The sequence below is a fragment of the Corvus hawaiiensis genome, chromosome 4 (genome assembly GCF_020740725.1).
Source record: "Corvus hawaiiensis isolate bCorHaw1 chromosome 4, bCorHaw1.pri.cur, whole genome shotgun sequence".
Taxonomy (NCBI): domain Eukaryota; kingdom Metazoa; phylum Chordata; class Aves; order Passeriformes; family Corvidae; genus Corvus; species Corvus hawaiiensis.
Window position 1 is genome coordinate 30,309,009 of NC_063216.1, and position 13,127 is coordinate 30,322,135.

The following is a 13,127-nucleotide window of genomic DNA, read 5'->3' on the forward strand; positions in this document are numbered from 1 at the left end:
CGGTGCCTCGGGAAGCCGTGTCAGTCCTTTGTCCAGATAACCTGGAGAACAGAACTGCACGGCTTGCGATGAAAGACAGTCCCTTGGTGGAGCAAGTGTGGTGTCTCCATGCTCCTCTGGAAGCAACTCAAGAGGATGATGGCTTGAGCAGAGCCAAGGAAGGTGGAGCTGGGCCAGAAGCCTGCAATTTTAGGAGCTTCTCTATGGAAGGAAGGCTGTTACCTGACCTTGCTTTAGAACAATGTCCTTTTGCTCCATCTCTTTGTTTCTCTGCTCCCCCTGGTAAAACTCTGTCAGAACCATTAAACTTCAGACAGAGGCAATGTGTTTTTTGTGCAGCTGCTTGAAGGGTTTTGCAGTTGGCCCTGGAAGCTGTGTTCCCACCACGTCCCCCATCGCGGGGGGTTCCCCAGGCCCTGTGGGGGAGTGGGCTTTGCACCCTGCTGCCCCTGGGGAAGGTTTTGTGAGCAGTGTGAAGCTCCCCAGCTCCTTCATACCAAGGCCATACAGTTTATAATGTGTTATTTATTGACAAGGTGGAGGCTGGGGCAGTGGCGAAGGGAGGAGGCTGGGGAAGGAAAGGGGCTGCTCGGGCTCTGCTGGCAGCATAGGGGTGGTGCTTTGAGTCAATTGCTCTTCGCGCACCTAGTCAGAGGAGCCAGGTGGGGCTGCCTGGCCCCAGCAGGATCTGTTCCCAGTCTGTCCAGCATTGGCTCCCATCCCTTGAGCAGGGTACTGCTCTGCCAGTGTGCCCCCAGCTCAGCCTCTTCCGGGGGTGGGCTGAGAACGCCTGAACCTTGTTGCCCGTATGAGTCCCCAGTGCCTCCTCGATGGTGAAGTGCAGCTGGCAGTGCCCATCCCTAGGGCCAGGAAGGACAGCGCGGCTCCCGCTCTGGCCAGCATCGCAGTTTGTGTAGCTCCTGTGCTGCTCTCCTCCGGTGGGCTGCCCTCGATGGCAGCAACTCCCGTTGAGGGGGCAGCCCCCGTGTCCCCGATGGCACTGGCCGTCAGACGGTGACCTCGGTCTTGCTGTTGGTGGCGAGGTGCCGGGGGTGCTGCCCGTACAGCGAGGTGGGGGGGCCGAAGGCCTCGGGTGGCCCCTCAGGGCGCAGGGTGGCCAGGCCCGGCCGGCGGGGGCCGCGATGGGGGCCCCCCTCCCAGCCCCCTGGGAAGGCCAGACCCCCGGGCACCTTGGGGCCCTTGGCCTTGGGCAGAGGGCAGCCCTCGGCCGGCACCGGGGCCTCGGGTGGGAAGGGCAGTGTGCTGGCGGGGGGTGGCTCCAGCCCCCCGAACCGCCTGTAGAAGTCCTCAGTGGCGCTCTCTGTGGGGACAGGGGTGCAGGGTCACCCCTTCAGGGACACCCCCTTCTGCTGGCAGGGGCTGTACCAGGGAGGGTGCAGTGGTGGAGAAGGCTGGGATGGGGCCGGAGGAGGGATTCTGGGTGCTGGTTGGCTGGGGGGGGATATTGACAATGAACTGGATGGGCAGTGCTTTTGGGAGATCCCGGGGAACCGGTTGCTGGGCAGTGCAGTGTGTCCATGTGGATCCTGAACTCTGATAGGATGGGCAGTGCTTTCGGTCTGTGTGGGATCCTGCATGCTGGTTGACTGGGAAGTGCAGTGGATCCATGGGGGACCCTGGGCACTGACTGGCTGGGCAGCACAGCAGGCTGGTGGAGTGGTGGATGAGCTGCTACAGTTTCTGCTGTGAGCAGCCACCCCAGGAGCATTGGGAAACTGGGATGCTTGTCCTGCCCGTGCCCCTTTGTGAACCCCATGCCCCTCCCCACTTATTTTTGGGGTCAACAGGGTGCATGTCCCCGGCACCATCCCACCCCACACGGCAGCGACACTCACCTCCAACCTTGAGCGTGGTGTAGGAAGTGTAGTCTGGGGCTGACAGGGCCAGGCTGCTGGCCAGCGGCAGACGCTTGCCGTGGCTGTGGGGCCGCCCCAGTGAAGGGGCAATGGCCACCATGTTGTTCAAGGGTGGCTTGTCTGGAGGGGCAGAGGTGGGTGGGGGCTCAGCCAGAGGCTGCACCCTCCCACTGCCTTTATTCACTCAAGGAAACTTATTTTTCCCCACCACACCAGCGCCTTACCTGTGCTGTTTCTGGGGGGCCCCCGGGCCAGCCCCTCGCCCAGCGGGACCTGCACACCCCCCATGAGACTGTCCATGTTCTCAGAGGGGCTGTGGCCTGGTTGCTTCAGCAGATCTGTCAGTGTCCTGGAGAGGAGGTGAAGGGTTGTTAGAATAATATCCTGCTCCCCTGGGACCTCTAATGCATCCCAGTCCTGAACTCTGCTCTTTGAATGCAGATCCAGGCAGCCTGGGGCTAGGAAAGGGCCAGTGGGAGAAAAGAGTGCATCCAGGCTACTAATCCAGCTTTTGCAGGGGCGCTAGCAAGTCTCTCTAACAGCTAATTGGGATCTGGCTGGGGCTGAGCCCTCCCAGAACCAGGGGCATCAATGAGTGGTGAGGGAGATGCATGGCTTGGAGCGGGCTGCAAGGGTACAATGAACTGAGACAGAAGAAACTGCTCTGATGGAAGCTGGAACAACACCTCTGGGATGCTCCCCTGGAGCGAGAGCCTGGTAGAACAGGCAAGAGGAGGCAACACCTCCACTTGAGTCCCTTTGAAACAGAGGAGACCCCAAGGAAGGGATTAGAGAGGCCACTTGCGCCCCTTCGGGCAAGGAAATGAACTAGTGACAGCCTCCAGCGCAGGCGCTCTCTGTGCATAACACCCTCCTTGTAAGTAACAGCATTAAACATTAAACACCATTACATAAGATAGAGCCCTATTTCGTTTAACGTTCATGGACAGAGATGCTGCAGTCCCACCTCGGCATGCTGGCAATGCCAGAGCGACGCATGCTGGCAGTGCCGGAGCAGGGCCCATTGGACACGCCAGAGTGGAGCACAGCGGTGGTGCCGGAGCAGGGCACGCTGGCAATGCCAGAGTGGGTCATACTGGCAGTGCCAGAGTAGGGCACACCAGCAATGCTGGAGCCAGAGCAGGGTACAACAGCAGTGACAGAGGGAACACCTTGGCAGTGCTGGAGCAGGACCTACCCACGTGCCGCTGCAGCCTTTGGCAGCAAGTCCCAGGACAGGATGAGATGCTCCTGCTGGCGCAGGGCTTTGTGCTGAGAAGACACACCATTCCCCCTGCAGAGACCATCCCTGCATGACTGCAAGAATGCAGGGGTGTCCACTCAGGGCTTTTTTTGGCTCGCTAATCCCCAGCTCACTGTCAGCATGCCTCGCGCCTCGAAGGCTCTGGCTGGCTCACAGACGCACACCGTAAGCTGTGGCAGGAGCTGACAGTTAGCAAGTGGTTGGATGATAAAACAGCAGATTAAACTCAACATGCATAAATGCAAATTGGAGAGGAAGGGGGGGAATAATCCTGACTTGGTAGATGTGTCAGCTCACGGCACCAGAGTGCTCAAAAACCTAGCAAATGCAGTGCACGAATTGCGAGGAAAAGCAGTGAGAACAAGGGACAAAGCAATGTATTGTGCCTCGGGGGTGCGTATGCTTGTGGGGCCCTGAGGGAGCCTTTTCCCTCCCAGTTTGGATCGTCGATATCACAGGGCAGGGGCAAGAGCAAAGCTACAAGGAAGTGTCACTTGCCCAATGGGTTAATTTCACATCATTCTTGGGAAGCTTTGGGAAGCAATCCCTCTGGGATCACTTCATCTCCAGATGGGCCAAGAGAACCCTGATAAAGCTGAAGAAATTGAAACGAGTGAGGAACAAACCCTGGCAGCCAACCAGCTGGAAGGCAGCTTGGTGGAAAAGGGCCCGGGGATCCTGGTGGACACCAAGTTGACCATGAGCCAGCAGAGTGCCCTTGGGACAAAGGTGCTGAATGGTCTCCTGGTCTGCACTAGGCAAAGTGTTACCAGCAGGTCTGAGGAAGGTGGTCCTTCCTCTCTGCTCAGCACTATTAAGGCCACACATGGAGCGCTGGCTTCAGCTCAGTACAGGAGAAGCATGGATGTACGGGAGAGAGTCCAGGGAAGGGACACAATTATGGGACTGGGGCATCTTTTATATGAGGAGAGGCTGAGAGAGCTGGGACTGTTCAGCCTGGAGAAGAGAAGGCTTTGGGGGATCTTATCAATGTGCATGAGTATCTGAAGGGAGGGTGCAACAAGGACAGCATCAAGCTGACAAGAGGTGACAGGTGCAAACAGAAACAGGAAATACTGTTTAAACAGAAGAAACATTTTTTTTCCTGCAGGAGTGGTTAAATGCTTGATCGGGCTGCCCGGGGAGGCTGTGGCATCTCCATCCTGCAGCTCTTCAAACCCTGCACCTCCCCAGGAACCTTCCTGCAGCAGACTGACCCAACCAGGGTTCTGGCCATGGATGCTGCACTCAAAGGAACTCTGGGCACAAGCCTGGGTGGGCAGTGGGCTGTGTCCAGGCAGGGCAGGGGGAGGCAGGTCCCCCAAGGCCATGGGTGTGGGCTGTCAACTCGAGGAGCTGCTGCCCTGTCAACTCCCACCTTCCCTGGGGTGCACTGCTCACCAGCCCCTCCCCACTGGACACTGCCTGCTCTCGCTTGTCCCTGGGGCCAGCGCTCAAACAGGCTTGTTTCAACAGGAAGTTCAATGCGATTTGACCTATTTTTTAAATTATTTTTTCTTTTCCTCGGGTCTATTTATGAAGCTTGAGCAATCCTTTATCTATGACTTCTCTCCACATAAATCCATCAATGCTCTTTCTCATAAGCGTGCCCTCCGTGCTGACTGCTCGGGGCATGTGGACATAATAACGATTAACAACAACGGCTCGAGCAGCAATTAATGAGCTATTTTGCTAAGGGGAGAAGCATGCACGAGTCCCCAGCACCAGCAACACTTGGATTCACCCTGCCCTTGCACCACGAGTAGTGCCACCGGCCAGGCCTGCACCCCTTCCCTGGCTCATCCTCAGGTGGTGCAGTGCGGAGAGGGTGGACATGGAGGGTGACACTATAGAGGAACTGTTGTCTCACTGAACATCACCTTGGGGGTTTTTTGAGCCTCAGTCTGGTCCTGTGGCTGGGCAGGATGAAACCACCTGGTGGTCTGGGGCACCAAGATGGATCTGGAATGCAGATGGAAGAAGGGAATGGAGAGCTGATGCAGCTTTAGACCTGCACTGCTCATTTGCAAAAAGTCCTGATGAATGGTACTGCTGAAGCCTCCATCCACACTCTGGCCATGCGTACATGAGGCCACGTGTGAGGGTGGCTTGCCACCCAGCTTGCCTGAGCACAGTGTCAACTGGGTGGGTGTGCAGCCACCTCCATGGCAAGCCTAGTTCTGCTAAAGGGTGCAACCAAGATGCCACAAACCAGCCTAGTGCAAGACCTGAGACCAAGCACAGAGGCAGATCCAGGAGCAATAATGAAGGAGGCCAAGAGAGCTTCACAGTAGAAGCCATGCATGAAGCACTCAGTGCTCCTGATCCATCCCCAAGGGATGTGCCTGTGTGGGAGCAGGACGGTGACCTGGCACAGCAGCTCAGCCCAGGGGCTGACTCCCTTTTGGGAGGCCCAAGCTCCATACCTGGCAAGCCCAGCAGGAGAGAGGCTGCAAGTCCTGGCAAGGGGCAGGGAGCAATGGGAGGAGACAGGAGCACAGCCTCCAGAAGAGAGATGACAGACTGATGGGGTGAAGTGACATTGCCATGAGCTGGAGTGAACCCTTGGAGGGGACACAGAAGGTGGCAGCCACTGGATGAGCGGGGTGATGAGGTTTGGAGCAGAGGTGCAGTGTTGCAGGAGGCGCAGAGCACGCTGCAGCTGCGGGTGAGCATCCCGGCTGGTCACACCACCTCTGCACTCAGTGAGGGCCTCATCTTCACCTCCCGAGGGAGACATTTCCCACAGCTTACAGTGTGCCTGCTCAGGGCAGGGGTGCCCATCCATGCAACTGAGCAGCACAGGCACTGTGGCACACCTGCCCGGTGGGGCTGGTACGCTCAGGGATGCTCAGGAAGGCGTGGGGTTATCAAGGTGTCTGCAAAACTGGAGTTGCAGTGGTGGTATTGGAGCTTGGGCAAGTTGGAAATGAGCCTCTCCAAACATTTACATTCAGTCTAGGGACAGACCTCCAGGTCTCCTTCCCTACTGGAGATGGATCCCCTTTCGTCCCCCAGAGAGCCAGGGCAGTATGTGATAGCACACCATGCTGCCTGCAAACACTTTTTCTAGATCTTCACCACTATCTGCTACCATGGACATTGACTGCAGGCATGGCCCCGGACTTGAGCATTGCCAGAGAAACACACAGCACAGTTGGATGCACAGTGGGGCCAAATTTTGGGACCCCAAATAGCATGGGGAGACCATGGAGACCAGGGAGTGAAAAGTCAGCACTGAGCACTCACCTACTGCAGCTGCCAGGGCACATGCTCCTGATAGCTCTTTTACCCCTCTCCAGAATCCCCACTACTCCCTAGCAGGCTGCTGCTTGCCCAATTCTTCCCATAGGGTTGTTCACACCAGCTATAAATTTGCAATTCCCACCCAGGTGGTTTTCTGGGAGAGGTCCGGCGCACGTGCTTGCTCTCAGTGTAATGGGCACAGACAGATCCTGGAGGCCCCCAAGGACCCAACGTCCTCGGAGATCCGGGGACTGAAGAAAAACACGGGCAGGTGTTACTGACTCAACACGGGGTTTGGCCAGGCTAAGTGAGTGCCGGGGACAGATGCCAAGCATGAGCTGAGCAGGAAGGAGAGGGGATTGCAGGAGCTGCCATAAGGCCCTGCAGGAGGAAGGCGGATGAGGACGGGAGGACAAACCAGGTAGCTGCAGTTGCTTGAGCACCCACTTCCCTGGGTAGACGAGCAGCCAAGTCCATGAGGAGACAAAGACATGTTGAAGGCGGCCAAGGTGTAGGGGTCTCAGGACGAGCTGGACACAGACTCAGATGTCTCCATCAGTGAGTAGCTAATGGACTTTTTGCACCTGGTCACTCTTCTTGGGTTTGGCCCAGGACCAGAACCATGACAAAGAACATCTGGAGGTGCAGAAGTGGTTGACCTTACCTCCAAGGCAAGAAACCTGCAAGCAGCAGTGGTGGGAGCTGTCCAGGGCAGCACAAAGTGCTCCCAAGGAGCGGAAAAACCCTGACAGGAGGGAGGGATAGGAATGGAAACCAAGATGACCATGCAACAGGGAGCTGGCCCAAGGCCATGATGCGGTGCCCAAGGAGCAAATGAGAAGCTCCTACCTGAGGCGCCGGGAGAGAGGCGAGGTGGCACTGCCCATGCCTTGGGCCACGTGTGGGTACAGTGGCAAGGCAGGTAGAAATAGCCCTGCTGTCTCAGAGGCACCAAGATGAAACATATTCCCCCAGCTTCCCAGGCACAGTGGAATGGAGGTGACAGCATCCCTTTTTGGATGCTGATGCCATGTACCCGGGCTTTGGCACTGTCTCCACCAGCCCAGCACCCAGGAAGTCATGTCAGCCTGGTGTCTTGCCTGGTTCCTGGGGCTCTGCACCTGATGCACCACTCCTGCCCTGCCAGGGCTTGCCAGTCACCATCCCAGTGGAACCAGAGCTGCTCACGGCTTGCACGGAAGGACACAGGGCGCAAAAGAGGGCAAGACTTCTCCTGACTTCTGCAGTGATGGAGGTGCCCTTCTGATTTTCTCCCTCTAAGGTGGACGAGGAAAACTCGCCTTCTCCCGATCTGTATGCTAGTTCCCCAAAGGTCTGTGGCTTTAGGGAGAACAGGCACCTATCTCTCCAAACTCATTGGGAAAATTCAGGCTTGCTTGAGTAAGAGGGAGGGGGGACAAGGGGAAGCATGCGGCACCAGCAGCGCAGAATTGAGGCTACCCACAGAAAACAGCCCCTGGTGAGTGGCAGCAGTCCCACCAGCATCTGGTGATGGGAGAAGGCAATACCCAATGGCAGGGAATAAGGACAAGGGTCTGGGTGTCCCAGGGTCTGACCCCTCCCTAAGCATAGTATCTCCTTCCCTGGAGGTGGGGGGGATGACCAAAAAAAGACGCGATGGCAGGCGAGTGGAAGGGGAGTCAGGAGGCTGGCAGAGGCCGTATTGATCCTGTCAAGGTGCCAGCACTTCCTCAGGCAACGCGGGGGGAGGCGCGGGCACATAGCAGCACACAGCCAGGCTCCCTGCCAAGGTGGGGGCACAGCATGGATCCCCCTGAAACTGCCTCTTGTGTCTCAGGAGGGTCCCATGACCCTCCTCCGTGCCTCAGTATGACCCTCCTCCAGCCAGGGGTGGTCTGCCTCTGCTCCCCCGGGTGGTTGCAAGAAGCAGGGTGGGTCTTGATTTGGGGCGCAGCCCCAGTGGCTGCGTAAGTCCCAAGCGGGCAGGGGAAAAAGGTTGCCTCAGGGGAAGGAGACAGTGTGTTGGTGCTGGGGGTTGCAATCAGGACAGCTGCCTGATCATCCCAATGAAATAATTTCCACCAGCCCTGCTTTTTCTTTTTTTAAAAGCTAAAACCCCTTAACAAAATGGCATGAAAATGGGTTTCTCTCCAGGCTTGATGTCCTCACTGGGAAGATGCAAAGTAGAGCTCCAAAATGAGGAGAGAAGTGTGCACTGGCAGCGGGAGGGAAAGATGCACTGACAGCCACAGCAGCAGCACAGGAATTGGGGGAGATACGGGGTGTTCTCCAGTGCCAGTGTGTCTGACACCTTGACCTTCCCCCCGCCAGCCCTGTGCTCAGCCCCAGGAGCGGGCTGGAAAGCCAGGGGTTGGAGCCACAGGGCATGGTCTCCGGGAAGAAGCTGCTCAACTTTCTACTGGAGGGTGCGCTCCAGGGGGTGTAAGAGTGTGAACGCCCCCTGCAAGGGCGGTGTCCCACGCTGGTGCACAGAGCAGACACCAGGGCACACCCATGCATGCGCACACACGCGCGTATGCACACGTGTGCACACACGCACACGGAGCTGGTGCAGCAGCCACGGTGGAACTGTCATAGCCACCTCCTCTCCCCCAGCACCGCCAGCAAGGCTGAAACCAAGGGGACTGCAGTCCAGAGTCACCCCACATGTAGTCAGACCCGGTCTCACCTTCCTGAGACATTGGGAACCACGGATTTGTTGGGGGGGGGGGGGGGGGTAAAGCCACGTCCTATAGCTCACATGTCACCCACCCCACTGGCTGGTGGGGTTGGCACTCCTGAGCCAGGGACATGCCTCCTCAAGAGACAGAGCAGGTCATTTTGAGAGGAGATGGTTGTACAGCCACCCCTTCTCATGCAGGCTGTCCTGGTTGCCAGCCCTCCCTACCAGGACAGGCTGATGGGTTGCAGCCAACCCACCCCCTGGTGTCTCAGCATGCTGGGACAGGGATTTTAGGGATCACCTCACCCTCTTGGCAGTCCCAAGGTGAAGCTATGGCTCAGTCTATGCAATGGGCTAGGAACATGAGCTGCCGCCCATGGGGAGATGAAGCGGGGAAGGTGGGGGGAACAGACCCCTTTACCTGGAGACGGTCATCTCTGTCTGGGGACCCTGTGCCTTCTCCAGGCCCAGCTTGGTGAAGATGCCCACCAGCACCATGATGGCCACCACGCCGCAGATGATGTAGACGATCATGTTGGTCTTGTCACGAGTGGGGTCCTCGGGGGTCTCGTCCACCCGGGCAGGCGGCTGGCCCGTGTTGACCCAGTTGGGGGTGTCGTAGTTGGAGCAGCCACTCTGGTCCAGCCGCCCAGGCTTGAACTGGCAGCAGAAGCGGTACCCGCAGGTCCCGCAGCAGTACTGGTAGATGCCGGCGTTGCAGTTGAACGGCGGGTCCCACTGCCCCATCACGTCGTAGTACCCGCGGCAGCGGTCCCCCCCCGCTGGTGCCTCTCCGGTGGGCGCGGGGACCGTGGTCTCCGGCGGCGGTGCCTGGCTGCTGTTCCTGCTCTCCCCGGGTCCCCCGGTGCTGGGCTCGCTGCTCCACACCCGGCCCGGCTCCAGCAGCACCAGGCAGCAGATACCCACGACGTAGCTCGGCTCCATCCGCCCGCGGCTCCGGGGGGCCATTCGGGCGAGGAGGCGAGTTAGAGCCGCTCGCCCGGGACCGGCCGCATGGCCGCCGAAGAGCCCCGATGGAGGAGAAACGGGCTGGGGAGAAGGGGGACGAAATGGAGAGAAGGCCAAAAAGGGTGGAAAAAAAGAAATGGGTGAAAAAAAAAGTGCGAGGGGACGTACCCCCTTCCCGTTTTTCCCCAAATCGGCCGACGGGCAGAGATTCAGAGCAAGGGGCGAGACGGGCGGCATGGGAGAGCCGCCGCCGCCCGCGGGCCGGGGAGGGGACGCGGCGGCGGGCGGCGGGAGCGGGCGGGCGAGCCGGGCGCCGGCGGCCGCCCCATCCCCGCGCCTCTGCCCGCGCCTCCCGGCACCGCGCTCCGCCGAGGAGAGAGAAGGGAAAAGCAGCAAAAGCCCTTCGCACCAGGGCGGGAGGAGCAGCAGCAGCAGGAGGAGGAGGAGGAGGAGGAGGAGTGCGGGGGAGAGAGGGAGGGAGCCGGCGCGGCCAGCGAGGCGCAGGGGGCTCGGCTCCCCCGCCGCCTGACAGCCTCCTGAGGAAACCGGAGAAGGTCCTTCACCGAGTCCTCTGCCAGGCTCCCCGCCGCCACCGGGCGGCAGGACACCCGCCCTCCCCGTCGGGCAGCCGCCGCGGGCGGCCGGGCACGCGTGGCCCCAGTCCCACGCTGGCCGCCTGCCCCCGAGCACCACCAACCCCCGCCCCGGCACCCCCACTCGCCCGGACGGGAGCTGCGGGGCCGCAGGCTGGCACTTAGTGGTACAGGAGGGCTGCGTGCTGGGGGGACAGGGCCCCCGGGGTGGTGGGATAACCTTCTGCAGCCCCCTAGCGAGGGGACACTCAGGAAACGGGGGAGAGCAGCAGTCCCAGTCTCTTGTGAACATCAGAGCATCCCCCAAGAGGAGCTGTCAATGGGCAAAGTGGGGGGCTACTGGGGCACCCCTAGAAAGTCATCCTCCACAGTTGTGATGATTTTCAGCCAGCCACTGGCTGGCTCTGTGTTTGGACTTGGAAGTTCAGACTCTCTGGGTAATGTGCACCCACTGCTCTGGTCTCTGGCTGGTGCCACCCATAAAGGTGGTATTCATCCTCACTGCCAGCTCCTCTTCCCAGAAGGGCATGGTTTGCTTTGCCTGCTCTGGGGCCATTCTGGTAAGACCAGGGTGGGGCAAATTGAGAGGCCATCAGGCCCCTTGCCCAGCACTAACATGTTGTACAGCCTGTAACAAGGGTGGCTGGGGTGAGGGGCAGTGACTTATGGGAGCTGTGGCTGCAGCCTCATCACCTCCAGACAGACCTAAATCCTGTACCAGGGAAGGTCAGCAAATCTGGCATCACCACAGTGTTCTTGGGCATGTATTCCCTCCATTCTCCGTGAGAGAGAAGAAGATGAATAATGCCTCGTCCTGCCTTGTTGGTGCTCTGACCTGGGGGATGTGGCTGCCCTTGGGCTGCATAGTGCTGGCGTAGGAGACCCCAGCCCCCCGGCAAGTGGTGATACAAGAAGGCATTATAATGATGGAGGTGGGATTAAACAGGTCGGGGAGGCTCAGCTCCCTCTGGCCGGTGCCTCCTTCAGGCCAACACTGAAGCCCCATGGACCAGCCTGTCCTCAGGACTAGTGCCTTACCTGCCACGCCACAGGGGGCAGGCTGAGGGTCTCACATGCGATGAAACACTCCAGCATCATTCTGCCTGGGCATCATGGCAACCTGACATTTCAGGCTGGAGCTTTGCACAGACAGCTTCCCACCTCATGAGGGTGAAACACTTGTGTGTTTTGCTGGGGGATGGATTTAGAGGATAAAATTTCGTTTCCCTATTCACCAAGCCTGAGCCCTGCAGGCCCCCGGTCGCTTCCCATCTGGAGTCTGGCAAAAGTCAAAGACACTGAAAGCGTGGATGAAGAGAGCAGCTGGAGCCCGGGACGTGTCCGATCGGCCCCCAGTGCCTCAGCCTAATAGAGATCCATTAGGTAAGGTAGCTTGTAGCCTCCAGAGCTTCCTGAAAGAGATAAAAATCTAGTGAGGCGGAAGAAAACTGCTCGTCTCCAAAAGCCACACTTTCCCTGCATCTCGGAGGGCTCTCTGATGAAAGGCCCCATCGTCTGGAAGTTGCAGACATGGGGGTCGTTATCACTAATAGCCACTAATAGCATCGGCCTTGAGAGAAGCTGCGCAAGCAAAGTTTGCTGCTGCCCAGGTAACGCCAGCAACCCTTTCCCAGGCACCGGGTGATTGCTCCCGACGTGTGTGCGAGCAGAGTCGCCCCGGGGGCCCGGAGAGTTTAACAGACTGTTAACAGGCAGAGCGAAAAACTGGCCCAAAACGGGGAGTTTGCTGGAAAATGGTTGCCTGGCATGACCTGGGAGAAAGGGAACGGTTGTAAGGCGGGGGGGAGGGTGTTTACTGAGTGTGAAGCAGCCGATTTAAAGGGTCTCTGGGAGCGAGAAGGAGGGGGGAAGAGCCGCTCACAGGCGTTAGCTGCGTGCATCAACCTAGAAGGAAACCAAAGCCAAGGGCATGGTGCCGGGGCGCACCCGCCCGGCACGTCCCCGGCGCGCAGGGCCGGCCGGGGCTGGCTCCGTGCAGTGCTGGCACCAGGGGCTGCAGCCCGCAGCCCCGCTGAGCCGTCAGCTCATCTTTGTCAAATAAGTGACCCAGCCACTAGCTGCATCCCCAAAGGGAGAGGGTTGTGAGAGGGAAATCCTGTAGCCCGGCACCTACACTCTAACATCCCTGGGAAGCAGCGGCAGGACCCGCAGGAAAATTCAGGTCAGCAGGGACCTCCGAGAAAAAGCAAAGGACATGCTTGCAACATCCGCGGGCACTTCTAGGGATGGGGATTTGGGAGAAGAGCTCCGTTAGGCTTTGACCACCAGCCTTGGAGGATGTCACGGAAATATTCCCTGTAGTGACAATGCCACCCGGACTACAGAAGGGTGTCTCTGCGCCTGCAGAAATGGGATATACGGGCAGTTCAACACCGAGCGGGGAGGGATACGCCGAGCGCTGACACTGTAAACAGATTGTTTCTGGCAGGGCACGGTGATCTGGAGAAGATCCTCTCTGTCACAGCCAGAGAGCCCGACAGACCCAGATCCCC

General features: G+C 58.9%; 1 protein-coding gene across 1 annotated transcript; it reads right to left on the bottom strand.

Annotated features, from left to right (window-relative positions):
• Positions 1-505: 505 nt before the first annotated feature.
• SHISA8 (shisa family member 8) lies at positions 506-10,317 on the bottom strand. The gene is made up of 4 exons (XM_048300986.1): positions 9,474-10,317; positions 2,102-2,226; positions 1,857-1,997; positions 506-1,321 (listed from the first exon to the last, which is right to left on the bottom strand). The coding sequence occupies exons 1-4, from the start codon at positions 10,256-10,258 to the stop codon at positions 1,008-1,010; spliced, it is 1,365 nt and encodes a 454-aa protein (XP_048156943.1). The 5' UTR covers positions 10,259-10,317; the 3' UTR covers positions 506-1,007.
• Positions 10,318-13,127: the final 2,810 nt, after the last annotated feature.